The 17452-nt window shown below is 45.1% G+C and overlaps 1 protein-coding gene across 6 annotated transcripts in view; it reads left to right on the forward strand.

Annotated features, from left to right (window-relative positions):
* CRACR2B (calcium release activated channel regulator 2B) overlaps positions 1–17452 on the forward strand; it is a 62059-nt gene that overhangs the window by 9031 nt on the left and 35576 nt on the right. For 5 of the 6 annotated variants that reach the window (XR_014894993.1, XR_014894994.1, XR_014894995.1 and 2 more), the window contains exons 1-10: positions 3112–3181; positions 3994–4249; positions 5746–5857; positions 8863–9034; positions 11086–11232; positions 11538–11628; positions 11764–11856; positions 15098–15285; positions 15950–16021; positions 16585–16639. Coding sequence is in view for 3 of the 6 variants with exons in the window: in XM_085298488.1 (XP_085154614.1) it covers positions 3123–3181; positions 3994–4249; positions 5746–5857; positions 8863–9034; positions 11086–11232; positions 11538–11628; positions 11764–11856; positions 15098–15285; positions 15950–16021; positions 16585–16639 (1245 nt within the window). In the remaining 3 variants the exon portion in view is untranslated. Of the gene's footprint in view, positions 1–3111; positions 3182–3993; positions 4250–5745; positions 5858–8862; positions 9035–11085; positions 11233–11537; positions 11629–11763; positions 11857–15097; positions 15286–15949; positions 16022–16584; positions 16640–17452 lie in introns of those variants that run through there. The other variant, XM_085298490.1, reaches the window with a different exon arrangement.

The raw sequence follows: 17452 nt of genomic DNA on the forward strand, positions 1-17452 counted from the left end.
CCCTCGGAGAGAAGCTGTGTCCCTCTACCACAATTCCCACATATGAAGATGGCAGGAAACACTTGTTTGACCTGATGCTGGGACGCTGTCTCTTGTGGAGTAGATGTGGTTCAAACTGTGTAGYAAGCTCACAGAAAACTGGAATAATCCTGTAAAACTTTGTCAACACCCTCTACTTCTAKCAGACAGCTGGTTTCTATCAGCAGCTCTTGGTTCCATCACAGAGCTCATGTGAACGGTAAATATTTTTACTCAGATTCAAAGAGACTGGACAAGTGTTTTGGAAGACAAATCTGTTCAGGAAAGAATGACATGGCACTTCTGACCCCAGAATTTTCCAAAGTGGAAAATGGTAGAGGTTGGCAGGTCTTCTGTTTGGTCTTCTGTTGCAAAACTTCTGTAGCAACCTGGGAGGTTGTCACTAGGAGATGGCATGCTCTGACTTTGTTTATGTCCCGCCGTGGGAGGAGGTTTGGCTGACCATAAACATTAGTGCCTTTACCGGTCTTCTCTGGCTCCTCCACCTGTGTCAGGCAGGTGTGGCTCTCAAGAAGCTGATCCTTTGCCYTCAGGCAGCTATGCTGGCCTCTCTCTTGGTACCAGTCCTCAGGCCTTCTAGTCTCATAAACTCATCCTCTTCTGAGGTTGTCCTTTGGTAATGTTCTTTATCTTGCTGATAAAACTGCTTCCCCCAGCACTTTGCAGTGATGATTTTTACCTGGGGAAGGACCAGCTGCTCTTGCTAAATTGGGTTCTGCTTCATCCTTCATCTGCATTTCTACCATGCCTTACAAATGCCATACCCTCCTTACAAATGGGGGTGCAGAAGAACTTCTCTGTCAAAGGTCTCTGGGAGAGAAGTCCATCTGGAAGCTGCACTGTCTTGCTTATGGGGCTATCTTTTATTTGCAGCTTTATTCCTCTGCAAAGTCATCCTGCCTTTGAGAGAGCCACATCTAGCCTCGAGCTGCTAGAAGAAGCCTGAACAAGAGACATTGAATGTTGAATTAATGGGCTTGGTCTTTTATGTGCATGAGTCAAATCTTCTCAGATTCATGTCCATGACAGGTCTCCAGCTCTTCTAGAGAAGAGGCTTTTACCTCAGCTAATGTTTTAGATCTGCAGTACAGCTGGGCTTTTGAAAAAAGGAGATGTAGGGATGTCATGTGTCTCCAAGAGAACAGAACATCCTCCTCATAAAACGTTTTTTTTTTTTTTTCCTCCCCACAGCAGAAACCCACCTGGATGCAACCCTGTCTAACATGCTCTAGGTGACCCTGTTTGAGCAGGGAGGTTGGACTAGATGATCTCCAGAGGTCCCTTCCAACCTTTCTGATTCTCTGATCACCTGTATGTACTGCTCTAGCTTTCGAAATAAAATGATGAACTTGCTAACAAGAAAACAAGGTCTTTTTTTTTTTAACTACCGAGGACTTCAATATCTCTTGGATGGTCAGAGGGATGTTTCAGAAAATGGCACTTTCAGTATTTCTTACTTATGCTCTTTCTCATTCTGCCCCTGTGTGCAGTCCTGTCATGACTCTTCTGCTGAACTCTTGTTCTGTGTCTGCCCCCACCTGCTTGTGCTATGACTGCATGGAAGAAATGGATCTGGCAAAAACCTTCAGCAAGATGGCCTGTAGCAGTTGATAATTACCATTCATCGCTGTAGCTATGCGACTCCTCACTGTAATCACCTGTAAAATCCAAGGCCAACTTTGCAGCTTTTACTTAAAATATGAAAATGAAGCTGAGGTTCTTTCTAGCTTCTTTTCTGCTACAGTGTACAGGCTTGCCATCAGAAGCAAGCTGACTGTCCAGCTAAAGAGACAGAATCAAGCTTTAGTCTCCAAATGTTGCTGTGTTGACTCCATAATATGAAATAGAAAGCTTCAGCAAGATGGAGAGAGAGGGAGAAGGAAAGAGAAGAAGCAACGCCCCTTACGTTCACCCTTTTCTTGCTTTCTTTCTTCCTTCCAGCCCCAGGATTCCCCAAAGCTTGAGTTCTAGCTCTGTGTTCATTGCTTGCCTGGGATGACTACCTGACTAGAGAGCAAATGTGTAGTACTAATTTCTAGATTGTCCTTCGTAGTGTTTCAAATAAATATTTCTTTAAGTGATGCTGAACTGAGATGGTCTGAAAAAATGCTCATTTAAAAGGGGGAATGAAGTGATGTAGTTGTTCTCTGGAGCAGAACCACCCTCTAGCTCACCAAACAGCAGTAATAAGCAGAGTCAAATATCACAGTACATAATTGCCTTTTCCTTTTGTATTAGTTTCATATGTTTCATGCTTGTGACATGTTCTCTATCCTTCTAGTGTACTAATAGTGCAAACAGAATTAACTTGGCTGTTATCGCGGCATCTGTATAGGGCTTTTTATTTCCTGGTGGTTAAAAAAAAAAAAAACACTCCTTGGCTTGGCTCGTAGTGTTTAAAGCTGCTCTCAGCTTGCTTGCACAGCTCACTTCTGCTCTGCAATGCAGACTGTAGATCTGGAGAAGGAGAAATCTAAAGCAATCATTGCAACAAGGCTTTAAAAAGAGGTGATGTTGCTGAAAACAGACTGTCTGGAGGGTGTTATGTTGGATCAGTAAGTCAGAAGGTGGGTTGGGGTAGGGATATGTTGTACGGATCTTTACAGTCACAGTGCTGTACTTAGAGGGGTGCTCTCATTCCTAGCCTTTTTGTTTCGGGTACTTGTAAATAATGGGAGTTATTTTCTTTGGCATCTGATCCGTCTGCATGATCGTGGAGTTTCCTTCCTTCAAAGGTGAACATTTCAGATTAAAATTCTATTTGGCAGCTTTTAAGCTTTCAAAACAGAGGCTGGGACGCAAGAGGGGCAGGAGTGCCAGGCTTATTAATTTTTTTCCATCTTGTATCCCAGTGTAGGAATTTTCTGACCTTTCTTTGTGTGAGATGGAATTACTATTTGGGAAATGTTAACAGGAAAATGTCAGAGGTGGAAGGTCAGTTGAGGGACCTGGGTGGGAGAGGGCTGGGAGAAACATTCCTTCTCATTCCTCTATTGCTTGCATAGATCTTGGTCCTCTCTGCTTTTGTCTCACTCTGCACTCTTGGAGTTGTCATACAGCGTTGGTGTTTGAGGGTGGCACGAATGAGCAGCAGGAGGAGGAAAATGTGTTACTGTCAGAGAAACCAAGAGCAGAAGCTCAGGTATTGGAGCAGTGGAGTGTAGTATGCCCAACCCCAGAAGCTGTTTTTCCTCTTCTGATGAAGAACCTCTGCGTCGAAAAAGACATTTTCCTGTTACCTTCCTATTAGTCCTGCTGCCTGTGTCTGGGTCCGGAGGGAGAGGACAGAAATGTGCCTTTGGTTGAGGGCTCAGGACTGTGTGCTTTTCTGTGTCTCTTCCGTGTGCTTCCTGTGCTCTCCCAGCTGGCAGAGCCACTGGAGTGAAAGCCTGGCCCCAAAGGGTTGAAGGACGAAGCTGGCRGGAAATTCTGGTGAGGAGGAGCGAGAAGTGTCTCAGCTGAGGCAGCCGGGGAACTGAATGAGAGAGCTGGGAGCTGGCCCTGTCGATGGTGCTCCAACCCCACGTCTCTGTGGACATGCAGTACTGCTGTGTGCACAGGCAGAGATACCTGCGTGTCGAATATGCTCTTCCCGTCCTCTCATCTCTGCTGAAACCTTCCCTTGGCATCTGGATTTTGCCAGCAGAGATCTCTGATTTCCTTGGAGGTCTGAGCTGGAGGAGGAGCAGTGGTAATAAACATCCCTGCTAGATGAGTGGTCTGGAGCCCGTCAATGTGCTGAGTTATACCTCTGGTAGGCTCAGTTATGCCTCTGTTTGGTAGGGACTGTTSCTCTGTGACAAGCTCTGCTCGCAGTCTCTCCTTCCCCCTACCCCTTGGTAAGGACTATGGATACTGAATGTTGTTCTTCCAAAACACATGTAACTAGGTGGTATGTGAGGTGGAGGTGGAGGAACATGTTTGACTCAGGTTTCTCCGTTCCCTGCCCCACAGCTCTTCCATTTGCCACCGCCTTGGGGGGAAAGGCTTTGAGAAGATGGAGAACCAGAGGGGAGCGCTGTTGGGATATGGCCRCTGGGAAGGAGAAGAGGAGGGGGACAAGGAGGATGGAGTGGCTTCTGGTGCTTCTCCTTCCAGCCAAATGAGCGAATTGGAGGATGTGCAGGTGGAGATGCTCAAGAAGGCAAGGGAGCTCTTTCAGCTGTGTGACAAGGACGAGAAGGGCTTTATCACCAAGGTGGACATGCAGGTGAGGGAAAAATCCTTCCCCACTCAGCTTTAACAGCTCCTTCCCCTACAGTCATGGGACCCACAAAGAGGGGAGAACATGGCAAGTCTTTACCATGTCAAGTGTGGGTATGTGTACAGGCTCTATATGTTCTGATTTCCTAAAGTTAGACTCTGCTCCAGCCAGCTGCTAGCAACCAAAAATCACGGGTTTTTTTGTCCCAAAAGTTCTTAAGACAAGGGGGACTGCAATTGCAAACTTTTAAGGGATGCATAACATCAAAATCTTTGTAACAGTGCCTACAAACATTAAGCATGCAGGAGAATGGATGAGAAATCTGGAAATGTAGACACTTTGGTTTGGTAAAAAAAAATCAACAACAAAAAAACTACCAACAGAAAAAATACCCACCAGCCTCTTAACAAAAAAAGCTTTTATTTTATTTTATTTTTATTTTTTATTTCAGCCGTGGCTAAAGCCTTGCCTCAAAAGCTCACTTTAGGCCTGAATTATAAYTTTCCTCTAGGATAATATATTTTGGTGTTTTCTGTTAAAAACAGTGTTTGTCAACAGAATCTCTAGTTATTTGTGTCTTTTGTTTTAACAACTTCCTTTACTGGGAAGATTACCTACAAGTTATTTTTCTTCTGTCCAATCTGTCTCTCCATCTATAATTATCAGTTAGCAGGACCTGTTTAATAAGCAAAGCTAGATTAATTATAGAGTCACTTTGTTTTGGGTTGTGTGATGCCTAATTTTGTGTGCTTACGTTAATAGATATTTATTAAGCTTTATCTACAGCTSTGTGTTTCACAGACAGTAATGGGATTTTAGCTGTACTTGTTATTTTGAAGCTCTGTAGGGGAGCTCTTCCTGCTAAATGGACATTTGTTATAAGGGGAAATTCATCTGTTGCTTATCTGTATATTAGGAATAATGATACAAATCCAAAAGACAGGAGATGACAGAAGAAAGATAACTTGGATGTGAACTGAATCTCTTGCTTTTGATCTGCAGTGGGTTTCCTGCCAGAACTGGTAACTGAATCCAGGCACTCTGAATTCCAAATCATAAGCCCTTGGTCCCGCTCTGGCTGCAGTGATGGAGCTGGCACCTGCCACACCATGCTGAGAGCTCCTTTAGGTGGAGCAGTGCCTGGGGAGGCTGGAGGGCCCTTCGGTGCGGCCACCTTTGTCACAGTGGTGGTCAGGCAGGCAGTGACCTACAGGGAGGAGGTCTGAACTAGAGGGAGTAAGAGGGCTGAGTTCCCTACAAACCAAATAAGCTGAGGTTCCCTCTGTGCAATCCTGGCTGAATCATCCAGTAATGGAAAGTATTGCCATGTCAGTGGGCCCAAACAGGCATTTGTGTCATGACTCAGCTCTCCTGGCAGACTGTCGCATCCCCGACAGGATGCGCTGCTGTAAGGGCACATCACTGGGGACAGCAGAGGCAGAGCGAGTCATGTGGAAGACTTGAGTCATGCCTTCATCTTGTTCCTTCTTCTATCTCTGTAGCGGCTCCAGAATGAACTCCCCCTTACACCTGAGCAGCTGGAGACTGTTTTTGACAGCTTGGAACAAAATAATAATGGATACCTCACACCTGTGGAGTTCAGCATGGGACTAGGTAAGAACTGCACAAAAAAAGAGGTAGGAAAATGTCTGTATCAAGGTGTTTTATGTTAGCAAGAAAGTAGAATATACAGTTGTTCTGCTGTTTTGCTGAAGCCATACCAGTTGTGCAGCACAATGCCCCATGTTTACATGAATATTTTTGGGGAGAGGTGTGTATATAATAGCCTCTTTACCTGCTGTCCCCTTCCCTGAGGCTTTGCATCTGCTCGTTCCAAGGCTGTTACCTGTCCATTTGGTAGAGCCAGGCTCTGAGCCTTTCCTGATGGAGGTGGTTGCAATGTGTATCTGGCTGTGTGATCAACAGTTCATTTAGACAGAGACTCTTGTTTTGTGAGAGGACAGAAATATGCCTATTGGTAACTGTCTCTGTCCAGTTGGTTTATGCAGTGGTGTCCAAAGAATTAGTAAAAGTCCTGTTAGTAGGATAACACTGACAAATAAGATTTGCTTTTCTCTCACTGTGTCTTTACCAAACACTAGAGGAACGCTAATCTTATACGTAAGTCATCATCTAGCACTACGAACAGTGTGAGAGGTGGAAAAAGWAGAGAGGTGACCATAGCAATAATTACCTGTGGGTGCTCTGTTGCCTTAGCTGGCTGCTGGCTTTCAGGAAACCTGCACCGCCTTACCCCTTCCTTAGCTGAGTTGCTTGGATCTGTGGAGGCATCAGGATCAGAACACAGCAAATGGACATACATAATCTAGGATTTTCAGAGATGATTAAAGAGCCTCTCGAGCTGCTGTGTCCTGGTTGCTCAGACTGTCACTGCCAAGGGCTTTTTCCCAGCTGGGGGGCTGCCTTTTTGGTGCTTCAATTTGAATAACCAGAAACAGCCACTTCTGAAAAGAGAAGCTGTAAAGATTTCCTCAGAATAAATGTAGAAAGCTTTTTCAGACCTGTCTGTTGTGGGAATGTGCAAATCCACAGAATGCCTGACAACTATGCCTGTTTCTACCTGATGTACCTGCTGCAGGTGTGAAGCCTTGTGTCTGGTGCTTCCTCAGAAACAGGAGTCATCTTGGCAGCATGGGCTTTTCTGCCCTGCTCTGTATGGAGGGTGAACAGGCGCCATTTGGGCACTTTGGTATCTACTGAGCCTTCGTTGTTGGGATGTTTGCCACAGCCATAGCCATGGACAGGCGTCAGAAGAGTACCTGCCTCAGTGCTTTTGCTGGTACGGGCAGGCGAGATTTCTCTTTGTGCCAACCTTCCTGGCTGACCCTTCTCAGTAAACCTGAAACAGGACAAGTTGACAGGCTGTCTTGGCAGCCTAACTCCATGGGATTTACTCTGGCTAGACAAAACAGTTCATTTCTGCATTTCTTTCCTTATGGTCACCCTTTGTGTCTGGCTTCCCTGAATCCTTTTCAGGCTTTGCTTCTAACTCACAAGTTTTCCCTGGCATATTGTTGCTTAAAGCAATTTATGAGATCATTTTGGGATGTCAAACTAATCTTCAGATCATTCTCTACCTCAATTTTCCCAGCTATAGAAGAGCGATGATAACTCTTTCTTTAAAGTAGATGTTCAAAATGCCTAATCCAAGCCTATCTCCTTAAATAACTAAGTCTTCAAGTTTTAAGCTGGAGTTAGGCCTGACTGTCCACGTCGTAAGCCTTTTTTTTTTTCAGCATATGATTTTAAGAGCAAGAGAGAAGCTCCATCCCTCTGCATTACTGCCTGTATTGGGGGAAATCTATTGTAAATCCAAGCATTTTATGTTGGACTGGACTGGCTTTGGGCCTCACAGGTTTCTAGCAGGCAGTCAGGGTACAGAGAAGCTGTAGCTGCCTGGGAGAAGARGGAAGCACAGTGGGGCAAACTGCCTGATTGTTGGGCCAAGTTCTTGGTGTCAGAGCACAGATAGAGGGAAGATGGTGAGGGAAAAGGAGCTCACATCAAATAAAACCTCAGCACTCTCTTTTTGTAGAACTTTACAGATCATCTTTTTACAGATGACTCTTCACAGCGTTAAAAGTAGCTAATAGAAAGGGTGCAGTAATGAGATTTAACTTGGAGCTAGGAGTGATGGAGTTAAGTGACTTAAGGTACACAGGCTTTGGACTTTTTCCTCTAAGAGCAGCTTCATGTCCTCATCCATGCTCTTAAAGTCCTTGGCGCCTGGCCCTGTGGCTTGGATGTCACCTCTGCCTTCTGGACCAAGCAGATTTATTTTAGAAAGGAAGAGTAGTTCCTAATGAAGGTCTGGTCTCTGTATATAGGATTAGGGCCGCGTTCTAGAGAGAATTGCTTGATTTGTTTCCTTAAGCAGAATTTGTTCTCCAATACCAATATTTGTCACATTCTTTGAATAGCATGAAGTTCTCATGGCATTAGTATCTCAGCGTGAAACAGGATCTGGATATCTGGAAGCCATCCTTATGTGGGCAGGAGGGGGTTTTCAGAGATTAACTGCTTTTTGTTCAGACACTGTACACATGCCTAGCAAGAGGCAGCTCTTGCCCTGTAGCGCTTGAGTCGGAAGAGATGTGGCATGTGAGAAGGGAAGGGTGATTATCTCTCCCCACCACCCTCCCAGTATTTTTAGCTAGGGAACCAGAGGCCCAGATGTATTCGGTGCCTGGCTTGCAGTCTTAGAGGGATCTCATGGCCCTTGACTGGGAACTATCAGCAAATAGACTGCAGTGCTCCTCCACTGGAGTAAAGTGAGCTAATGCCAAGTGTTTCACATGCTGAAACTCCAAGGCCGAGGGTGGTATATCATCTCAGCCAGGGTGTGAGCAGTGCCAGAAGAGCCTGTTGTTAGGCTGGAAGCCTGTTTCAGCCCCAGCATTGCAGGTTGGAAGCTGACATAGCTCAGGATGTTAGAACAGAGGCTCTTTACTGAGAAAGAGCTGTGTTCAACAATAGCAGCATGTTGGCAGATTCTCATGGAGCCATGTCAGGTTGTCACTTAAATAGCACACAAATAAATGATGTCCAACTTACCTTTCTTTCCCCCCCCCCCCCTTCTTCCTGTCTGCTTCCACCAGGAAAGTTAATAGGAATTGAATTGTGTCAAGGAGCTGGGAGCACAGATCACTCCAGACACGAGGAGACCTTTGAGTCAGGCTGGTCAGATGACTTGGATCCAGCAGATGATGATGAAGAGAAACGATTTTGTTCCATGATGGAGCAGCTCGGAGCAGCCCAAGTGTTTGATGAGTAAGTTGAAGAAGCTGATGGCTTCACTTGTGCTCTGCCTTGATCTTGCAATGCCAAAACTTCAGAGTACCGGCAAAGACCAAGGAGGTGGAGAGAGCTGCTTGTTCTCTGAAGCAGTTTGGGCTTTTTGTCTTCTAGACTTGTGTTCTCATACGCTCAGTAGCAAATGCAGTGAAGTCTGAGTTGTCTCATAAAACAATTATCAGCTGCCTTTAGTGTAGTGCTTTTCTCAAAGAGCTTTCCAAACTATAAATTCATATTACAGTTGTAAAATGTAGCAATTGGGATCATCTGCACACAGCAAATTAAAACACGTATGTGAGGGTTAGATAAGGTGAGGAGGACAAGTGCTGTCTTTTCCAAAATGGTGTGTGATTGTTCACATATGTTCAGACAATCTTAAAACTAAGAGTCTGCATGAAAGAGCAGTGCTCAAAGGGCTGCCTCAAAGGGCTGGTCTTGAAAAGGGTGAGAGGCCAAGCTGGGCAAGGGATGCTCGCCTGAGCCTTGACATTTGTGTGGGGTGGCCCAGCTGAGTCTGTGGCAGCCCTGTCCTTCAGGCATTGTAGTCCAGCAGTGTGGCAAATTTGCAGGGAACAGCCTGTCCCATGTAGGGACTACTGCTGCTGGAAGGCTGAGAGAGCAGGAGCTTGCTGCTTGCAGAGATGCATTATCACAAAACAGATTTCTTCTTTCATTTCTCTCATCACAATTTGCATTATGATGCAAAACACCTGCATGTTTCTTCTAAGGCTAAGCTTTTCCTCCTGTTACAAAAAGTTCTGGGAGGCTGATATGCCTCAAGTAATGGAATGACACTGTGAAAGACGGTAGTGCTGTCCTGGATAAATAGTCACTGCTCCTTTACAACTCTGCTTTGAGAAACATCAGGCCTTGAAGTGGGATTATCCTGTGTTTTATTTTGACCACTTACTTGCGGTTTTTTGCAATGAGTTCAGTAGCTATTTCATGTGAAGCTTTTGGGCCAAGCCAGCTGTTGTAAAGAATTAACGCAAAACAGAAGCTAATTGGCAGTGGTGTAGAGAGCTGGCCTGCCTTCGTTGTTTTTGCTGAAAAAAGGATGTGTTTATTTATAAATGGAACTGGATATTTTCTGTTACCTAAAGAATAAGATTTTGATGAAGTATTAGTAACTTTCAACTCGAGGAGAAAAAAAAAGGGAGAATATCTTGTAGTGGTGATGGGGGATATCAAGGGCTTGATGTGTTTTTTGTTTTTGCACAAAGAATATTAAGGAAGACAAATACATACACAAAGAAAAATATCTACCCAAATAATATCTAGGAGCGTAATTATTTTGTACATTTAATGGCAGTTCCTGCAAAGTGTGTCATAGGTTTAAAAGATTTTCCCCAAGAAGCCTCTGAAGAGAAGCATGAGGGGTAGTCTCAGTCCCTGCTGACTTAAGAGACTGTATGGGAAAGAGTCAGCTTATAAGTGCTATGTTCTAGTTGTGATGAATTAAATGCCAGAACAGTGTAATGGTTATTGCAGGCTCTGAAAGGCAAGACTTTGGGTTTTCAGGGCTTCCTGTAGTCCAAACTTGAGGTGACACCTTGGGAAATTTGCTTCTTTTGCTACTGCTTCACTTTCCATGCTTGTTAATCTTTTTTTAATTTTTAAAAATATTTTTTATTTTTTTATCCACCAGTACAGTCCTGGCGTGAGGACTACACTTAGGTGATGTATGCTAAAATCCTTGGATTATAATAGTTTGCTGCTTGATCACAGCTCACAACAAATTTGCTGGATGTTCACATCTTCAAATCTTGGTTTACACACCAAATGTATTATTATTGAATAGTTGAAAAATAGTCATTCCATATTTGCTGCATAGGCCACTAGTAGATCTTGCTCTACATCACTCAGTTGCTATTTTTCCTCCCTCTTTGCTGTGGTGGTGTAATGCAGAAGGTCATGGGAGAAGAGCAGTCTGTCTGTCCTTGAATGCATGTTGGAATTGGAATAACAATCCATATGATGACACAGAAACTCATTTGTTTTCCTTCTTTCTTGTACGCTTGCTCCAGTCCAAGCGAGGTTCGGGAACTCTGGGCCCGGCTACGAAAGGAGCGTCCAGAGCTCTTATCCAATTTTGAGGAGTTTCTGTTGCGTGTTTCATCGTACATCAGGGAGGCGCATCATGAGAAAGAGTCCATGGAGCAGGCACTGAAACGGTGAGGAGAACATCTTGCTGCCAGGAACCAGCTGATGCAATCTGACATGTTAAGTTCAGCCTCATACACCAGTAGAGACAGAGGGAGATGGGGTTTTTTTTGTGAATCAAATGACTCTATCTTGATCTGATCCCCACAGATTTGTTTTGTATTAATGCCAACCCATAACASTTGGTCCAGCTAAAATCTTGTACTTACTTTGAACTCAGCTGTTAGTAGGAAGCTTTCTGCACTCTCCTCTCCTCTCCTCTTTTCTTTCTGTATTCCCTTTATTGCTCCTGACCTGTGCCCCCTTCCTTTTGTAGGAAGGAGACAGACCATGACCGAGAAGTCAGGTGCCTATATGAAGAAATGGAGCAACAGATCAAAGCAGAAAGGGAGAGGCTGGTCTGCCAGGTGCATCATCTCTCTTGGCTGGAGAGTCCTCAAACTTTCTCTGGTCTGAAAAATGGCTGGTGGCTTATTTGACCAAGCAACAGCTCTTACTGTGCTGGGTGTTGAATGCATACTCATGTACATTTTCCTCTGCAGGAAGCACTGAGACATGACAGGAGTAACCTGCTTCAGAAGGAACTACGTAGCAAAGAGCAGGAGCTGGAGAAAATCCTCTATCGCCAGAAGAAGGTAACAGGGCCCTAAGGCCTTCCTAAAGAAGTATACCACCTTCTGGTGTCTTTCTGCTAAGCCCTCATCTGCTGAGAGCTGGTACTAGCTAGTCCAGTTCTCTGCAGGTGTTGGAGGGGATTGATTTCTCTTCAGCTGTAATAGCTGCCTGCAAATATTTCCTTTCCACACACTCGTTTTCTTATCTGTTTTGGTTTCTTTTCTTGTACTCCTCCCATCAGCTGGAAAATAACTTTATTAAGCAAGGAAGACTGGGTGAAGATTTAGAAGCAAGTTTGGAGCCTTCTGTAGCACGTAAGAAAGCTGTGTATAGACTTGCAAGAGCTAAATCTCTCTAGTTTGTGTTTTCTGGCTGCACCAGAATAACCCAGGATAAAAAAAAATACTGCATCTAGCTTAAACAATACGGCCTAGCAGTTCTGTGACAATTAGAGCTGTACATACGGTACATTTGCATTTCAGCACTTAATGATATATTGATTAATCAGTCACCAAAGAGATCAAACCAGAAACTTTCCTTTGGCCTGCTATCCCTGGTGTGTGTATTTGTACAGGAGCATGCTTTCTAAGCGTCTTCCTTTTCTTCTGAAGAACTCAGGCATGACTCCTGGAGAAATAAGCTGTGGGAGGTACCTGAAAGATGCTGGCAACTCAGAGTTTCCCAGTTGGGTACCTAGCTGTGATATGAATGAAATAACAGTTCTCTCAAAACACCAGCACAGTGTGCAGCAGCCAGAAAAGCCAGCAGAGTTTTGAGTGCTATAAGGAAGGATATTGAGAATGAGATAGAGGATGTTTTCCTGCTACCCACAGCCTCAGTGTGCGTATTTCTCAAGTGCTTGTGCAACTCTGTTCTCCTCTAACTCCACTTCATCCTATTTGAGGTGTGAGGGTACAGAGAACTAAAATGCTTAAGGAGRTGGAGCATCTTATGATGCAGGATGTGTCTTATAAGCAGAGCTGGATAGCAGAGCAGATGATGGAGCATCTTATGAGCAGAGACTAGAAAAGTTTAGATGTCATTTTGGAGAGGAGAAGACTAAGGAAGGATATAACTGAATTTTACGGTATCAGAAGATGGCGGATAAGGTACGTGTGGAATTGTTATCCCCTAAGCCCTGTACCAGCAGAGCTGGGGGAGACTTGATGAGGCTGGTATGATGTTGGTTTAAAAGAAAGTTCTTTTGCAGGAGATCAGTGAACTTCTAGAATTTGTTGCTGCAGGAGGTTGTGGAGGCAGACAGTATCAGCAGTTTGAAAAGGGACTGGTCAAACTAATGGGTAATAGGCTCATAAATAGGTACAAAAAGGAGAAATAGACAGACATATAGCCTCTAGCATCCCTAATCCAAGGACTGTAGATGCTGGGATGTTTGAGGGGAGTGGACTATAGTAAGTAATGGTCATGGCATACTGGGCCAGATGAACCCTTATTCTGACCAAAATGGTCATTTCTAATGCTCTTAACTCTGAGGCTTATACCAAACTGTGTGGATAATCAGGTCCCTCTTGTGGTGAAAGTCTAGTATCATGAGTGTACTGTTCTGTGGTATCAATTCAGACTACATACAACATAAAATGGGTTAAGATTTGTGTGATAGAGACTTCTTAGAGAGGGACAGGAGTTTTACTGAAAGTCTGTCTCTTGGCTTTCTGAAGACCTAAAGGCTATGGGATGGTATTGCTGATTCTCCAAGTCTGGACTCCAGTGCCAGAGTATGGTCCAAAGGACTGGAAGTCCCCAGGCAGAGCTGAGCGTGACTTATGCTTGTAACTTCAGCTGGGAGAGACGTGGGGCTTGTGTTTCTAAGAATGTGGGAAAGGTTAGCTCTGTTCACTCCCCTTCCTGACTGTTTGCTGAGAGCAGGGCAGCAAGGAGAAAAGCACTTAGCTTGTGCCATCGTGTACTGGTTTAGTTTGCCGTCAAGGGTTTAACTGAAGATGCAAAAAAGTATGCATGAGTTTCTGCAAGAGACCTTGTTCTGTGCTGAGATCACATCTCTCTGTGCCCTTGCTTAACTTTCTAGGTGGTAAGAAGTTGTCACACATGATATTTAGAGAGCTGTGCTCTGTACTCAAAACTTCTGAGAACAGGAGCCTGTTCTGCCAGGTTGACCACAACTGTAGATATTGACTGTTCAATTCTCGCAAGCTCTTTGACAGTCCCAGCCAACATGCTGTCTTTGTGATCCTGATGCAGGAGTGGGCTGCTGTAAGCTGGGAGATTTTTTTGAGTGAGATTTAGGAAACATGATTTCTGGTCCTGCGTTCTGCTCATGCTGCTGTCTCTGTTGCAGCCCTCTGGCCTTGAGTCCTGGGGAGGCTGACTCTCCTGCCTACAGCACTGACCAGAGCTGGCTCCTAGTGCTCCTCTCTGGTTGTAAAGTCACAATTGTATCATTCTCTGTTTGGGCTATAAGTGCTCAGATGGGGACCATAATTTTTGCATAGCACCGAGTTCAGCAGAGGGCCCTAGTTGGCTGTAATTGGTGGCTCAACCCTGAAGAGTCAGTACCATCCTTCCAGCAATGCCTTGCTCATCATCTGAAATGAAGTGTGTCTGACTGCTACGACTCTGTCCTTGACCCTTTCCCAGGCTATGCCAGCCATTTTTTACGTTGTGATGAATCAAGTCACTGGCTGAATACAGGACAGCAGGCTTTGAACTTCCCAAATCAGGCTTGTTAGTTGTGCTGATGTCTTGTTGCACTGTCTAGAGTGGAACTGTTCTCCAGTGGTATAAAAACAACACACTGGGACAAAATGAAGGTCCCTCTAGCCCAAGGTCCTGTCTCTCACAGGAGCTTGCTTGCTTGACTTTCCATGTGTCAATATTTAAAGTAGGGCCTGTGTAGTGAGACATGCTTACTACACTTCAATACATCCACCTTTCACCTACCACATGCTCAGGAAGTCCCTAACCCAGAAGTTGATTCTCAACACCTGTACTTAAAACTTCTTACAAACACAACTTTGCCTCCCTCTGCCCATTTCTTTTCTAGTACTTCTTTTGCCCATATTTGCAATCTGCAACAAGTTCCTCATGCTGCCTGAAGTGCATGCTTAGCTATGCTTGACTAATTGCATTGCTTGCTCCGCAGTGCTGGCAATGATGAAAAATAATTGTTTTCTGTTCATCTTCTTGATACTACTGGTAATCGTATTCTCAATTACAGCTGTAACACAAATCCCTTCCTCTCTGTATTTAACCCTTCCTCCTCTTCCTCTTCTCCCCTTGCAGCTGGAACATCAGCTACAGTCTCTGAACTCAGAGCAGCTGGAGACCCGGGTACAGAATGAAAGGCTCCGGCACCTGAATGAAAACCTCCTGGAAGAGCTGGAGAAAAGCAAATGGGAGCTGGAGGTAGCAAAGGGGCAATTACAGAAGCTCCAGAAAGAGGCCCAGCTTGAACAGGAGCAGAAGCACAGGTGGGGATGGGCAAGAGGGTGGGTTGTCTGGATGGGGGCCCAGGCAGAGGAGAAGGATGTGCAAGTAATTAGAAGAACAAGGATCTCTAATTAGAAACTTTCATCCTGTCAGAGGATTGTCTATCTCTTCTTGAGAAAGATAAGTAACCCCTGTGATCTTACAATCCTAAACAGGGAGTGGTACTGCTACCTCTCACATGCCTATGGTGGGCAATGAATTTGTTCATTGATATTTGGCTATAAAAGCACTATGAAAAAAGCGTCTGTGTCTAAAGAAGGCTTTTCCTCGTTGTATTTTCCAGTTCACCATCATATCTGCAAAGTTCCTACAGATCCTATGCTAATTACTTGTGTTTCTGTTTTGGAGCTTTATCTGATAATACCCAACAGCCTTTCATTGAGATGTTTCAGTTCCAGATGGCAGTAAGCATTCTTCCCATGTCTAGCAGTTGAGGAAACTGGAGGGCAAAAAGGGGGAAATGGATTACCTACCCTCACACAGAAGGAGAGCAGAAGAGTGGCTCTTGTGGCCATACCTCTTCCACTGCAACATCCTAGGAAAGGGCAGGCCTGTATCTTTGCAAATGCCTTGAGTGTCCTTGCGAAAGGGAGCTTTGTATTTCTTGCCCCATTGACTTCCACTTTTAAAATTTCTTTCACCCAGGGATGTGTTTAGAGTCTCCAAGAACATGCAGAAAGAGAAACAGAGCCTCCTTCGGCAGTTGGAGCTCCTCAGGTAAAAACAAGGGTAGTGGGAGATACCGAACCCTTGGTATATAACAGACAGACTCAAACCCTGCTTGCTTGTTCTCAGGAGTCTGGCTGACAAAGTCAATGGCATGGTTAGGGGTGGGAATGGGGAATTGCCGTTTCTTTCTGATGGTCTCTTTCTCACTAAGCTTATATGCTGGTTCAGCAGCAGTGCTGAGGTTTCAGCACTGTGCTTATTCTCTCCATGAAAAGCTGTGGGAGTGTTTTCAAGCAGTGTTCGCACGCTGCCAGTTTTCTGGGGGCCAGACAGTATTGTGCAATCTGATCAGCTCCCACAGAGCACAGGCTGTGTTACTGCACCAACTAATCCCTCCAATGGAGGGATTTAGTCTTTCCTGCTGACTAGGGGGCCATGTGAAGCCTATTAACTGTGCTGGGACATGTGGGAGTCACAACCTGTCTGGCAATAAAGAGCATCTTCATCGGTGTCCCAAGCTCCCTCTCCTTCCTCACATTCAAATGCTGGTCTTTACTTCATTTTTAATGAGTGCTTCTTTGTGTCTCTGCTTGTGTCTTCCTTTGGAGCAGAGAGATGAACAAGAAACTTCGAGATGAGCGAGACACTTTTGAAGCCAAGAAGCTGGTTAGTCTAAGAAAGAAAATCCTAATTCCTAAGCACCCTCCTTTCATCTGCTGCTATTGCTGTCACCACTCGGGAGCTTGTCACTTCCACGGGGGACAATGACCTGAGCTCACGAAGGCTGGTGTAGTGCATGAATACAGACTTCACAGCACCTCTCTCTGAGCTGGAGAGAAGCTCTGCTATTTGCTCTCTCCAGCTGCCCAGGTTCAAACCAAGGCACACTGGCTTGGGACTGCAACATAGCCCTCTGTGGGGCTGCAGTGGGGTGCTGCATGTGCTAGGCCTGCATTTTGTGACAGGCATTGAGTACAAGTGAGGAGGGTAGAGAAGCTGGATGAATCGCTGGAGCTTGGTGGTGAAGAAGATGTATTCCCAGATACGGGGCCAGCTGCACTGGAGGTGGCAGGAGGATGGGAGGGTTTTAGAGTTTGTCTCTGAGCCCTGAGTTCATAGCAGATGTTTTCAGAAGTTCCTTTTGGGGCAGCCACCTCGTTCCTGTGAACTCTGCTGTGGTGGAGATGCAGCATTGAGCCTTGTATCAAAGGACTAGGAGGAAGTGGGGAGCCTGCTTGGAATATGAGCAGTTGTTGGCCCTGGGGAACGTCTGGGACAGTCAACTACGTCACTGGTCTTTCCCAGCTTCTAAGATAAATATGGGGATGGGATTTATTTTTAATTACATTTCTGCTCTGTGCCCTTCTTTGGACCCATCCCTGCTACCATGTACCTTTCCCTGCTCTGCCATCGTGCTCCACTTGAAGGCCTGGAAGCAGCTTTCTTGCAGTGATGACAGCCAGTAGTAGCCACAAGAGA

Source organism: Rhea americana, unplaced genomic scaffold (genome assembly GCF_003343005.1).
Source record: "Rhea americana isolate MKP2758 unplaced genomic scaffold, rheAme1 scaffold_139, whole genome shotgun sequence".
Taxonomy (NCBI): domain Eukaryota; kingdom Metazoa; phylum Chordata; class Aves; order Rheiformes; family Rheidae; genus Rhea; species Rhea americana.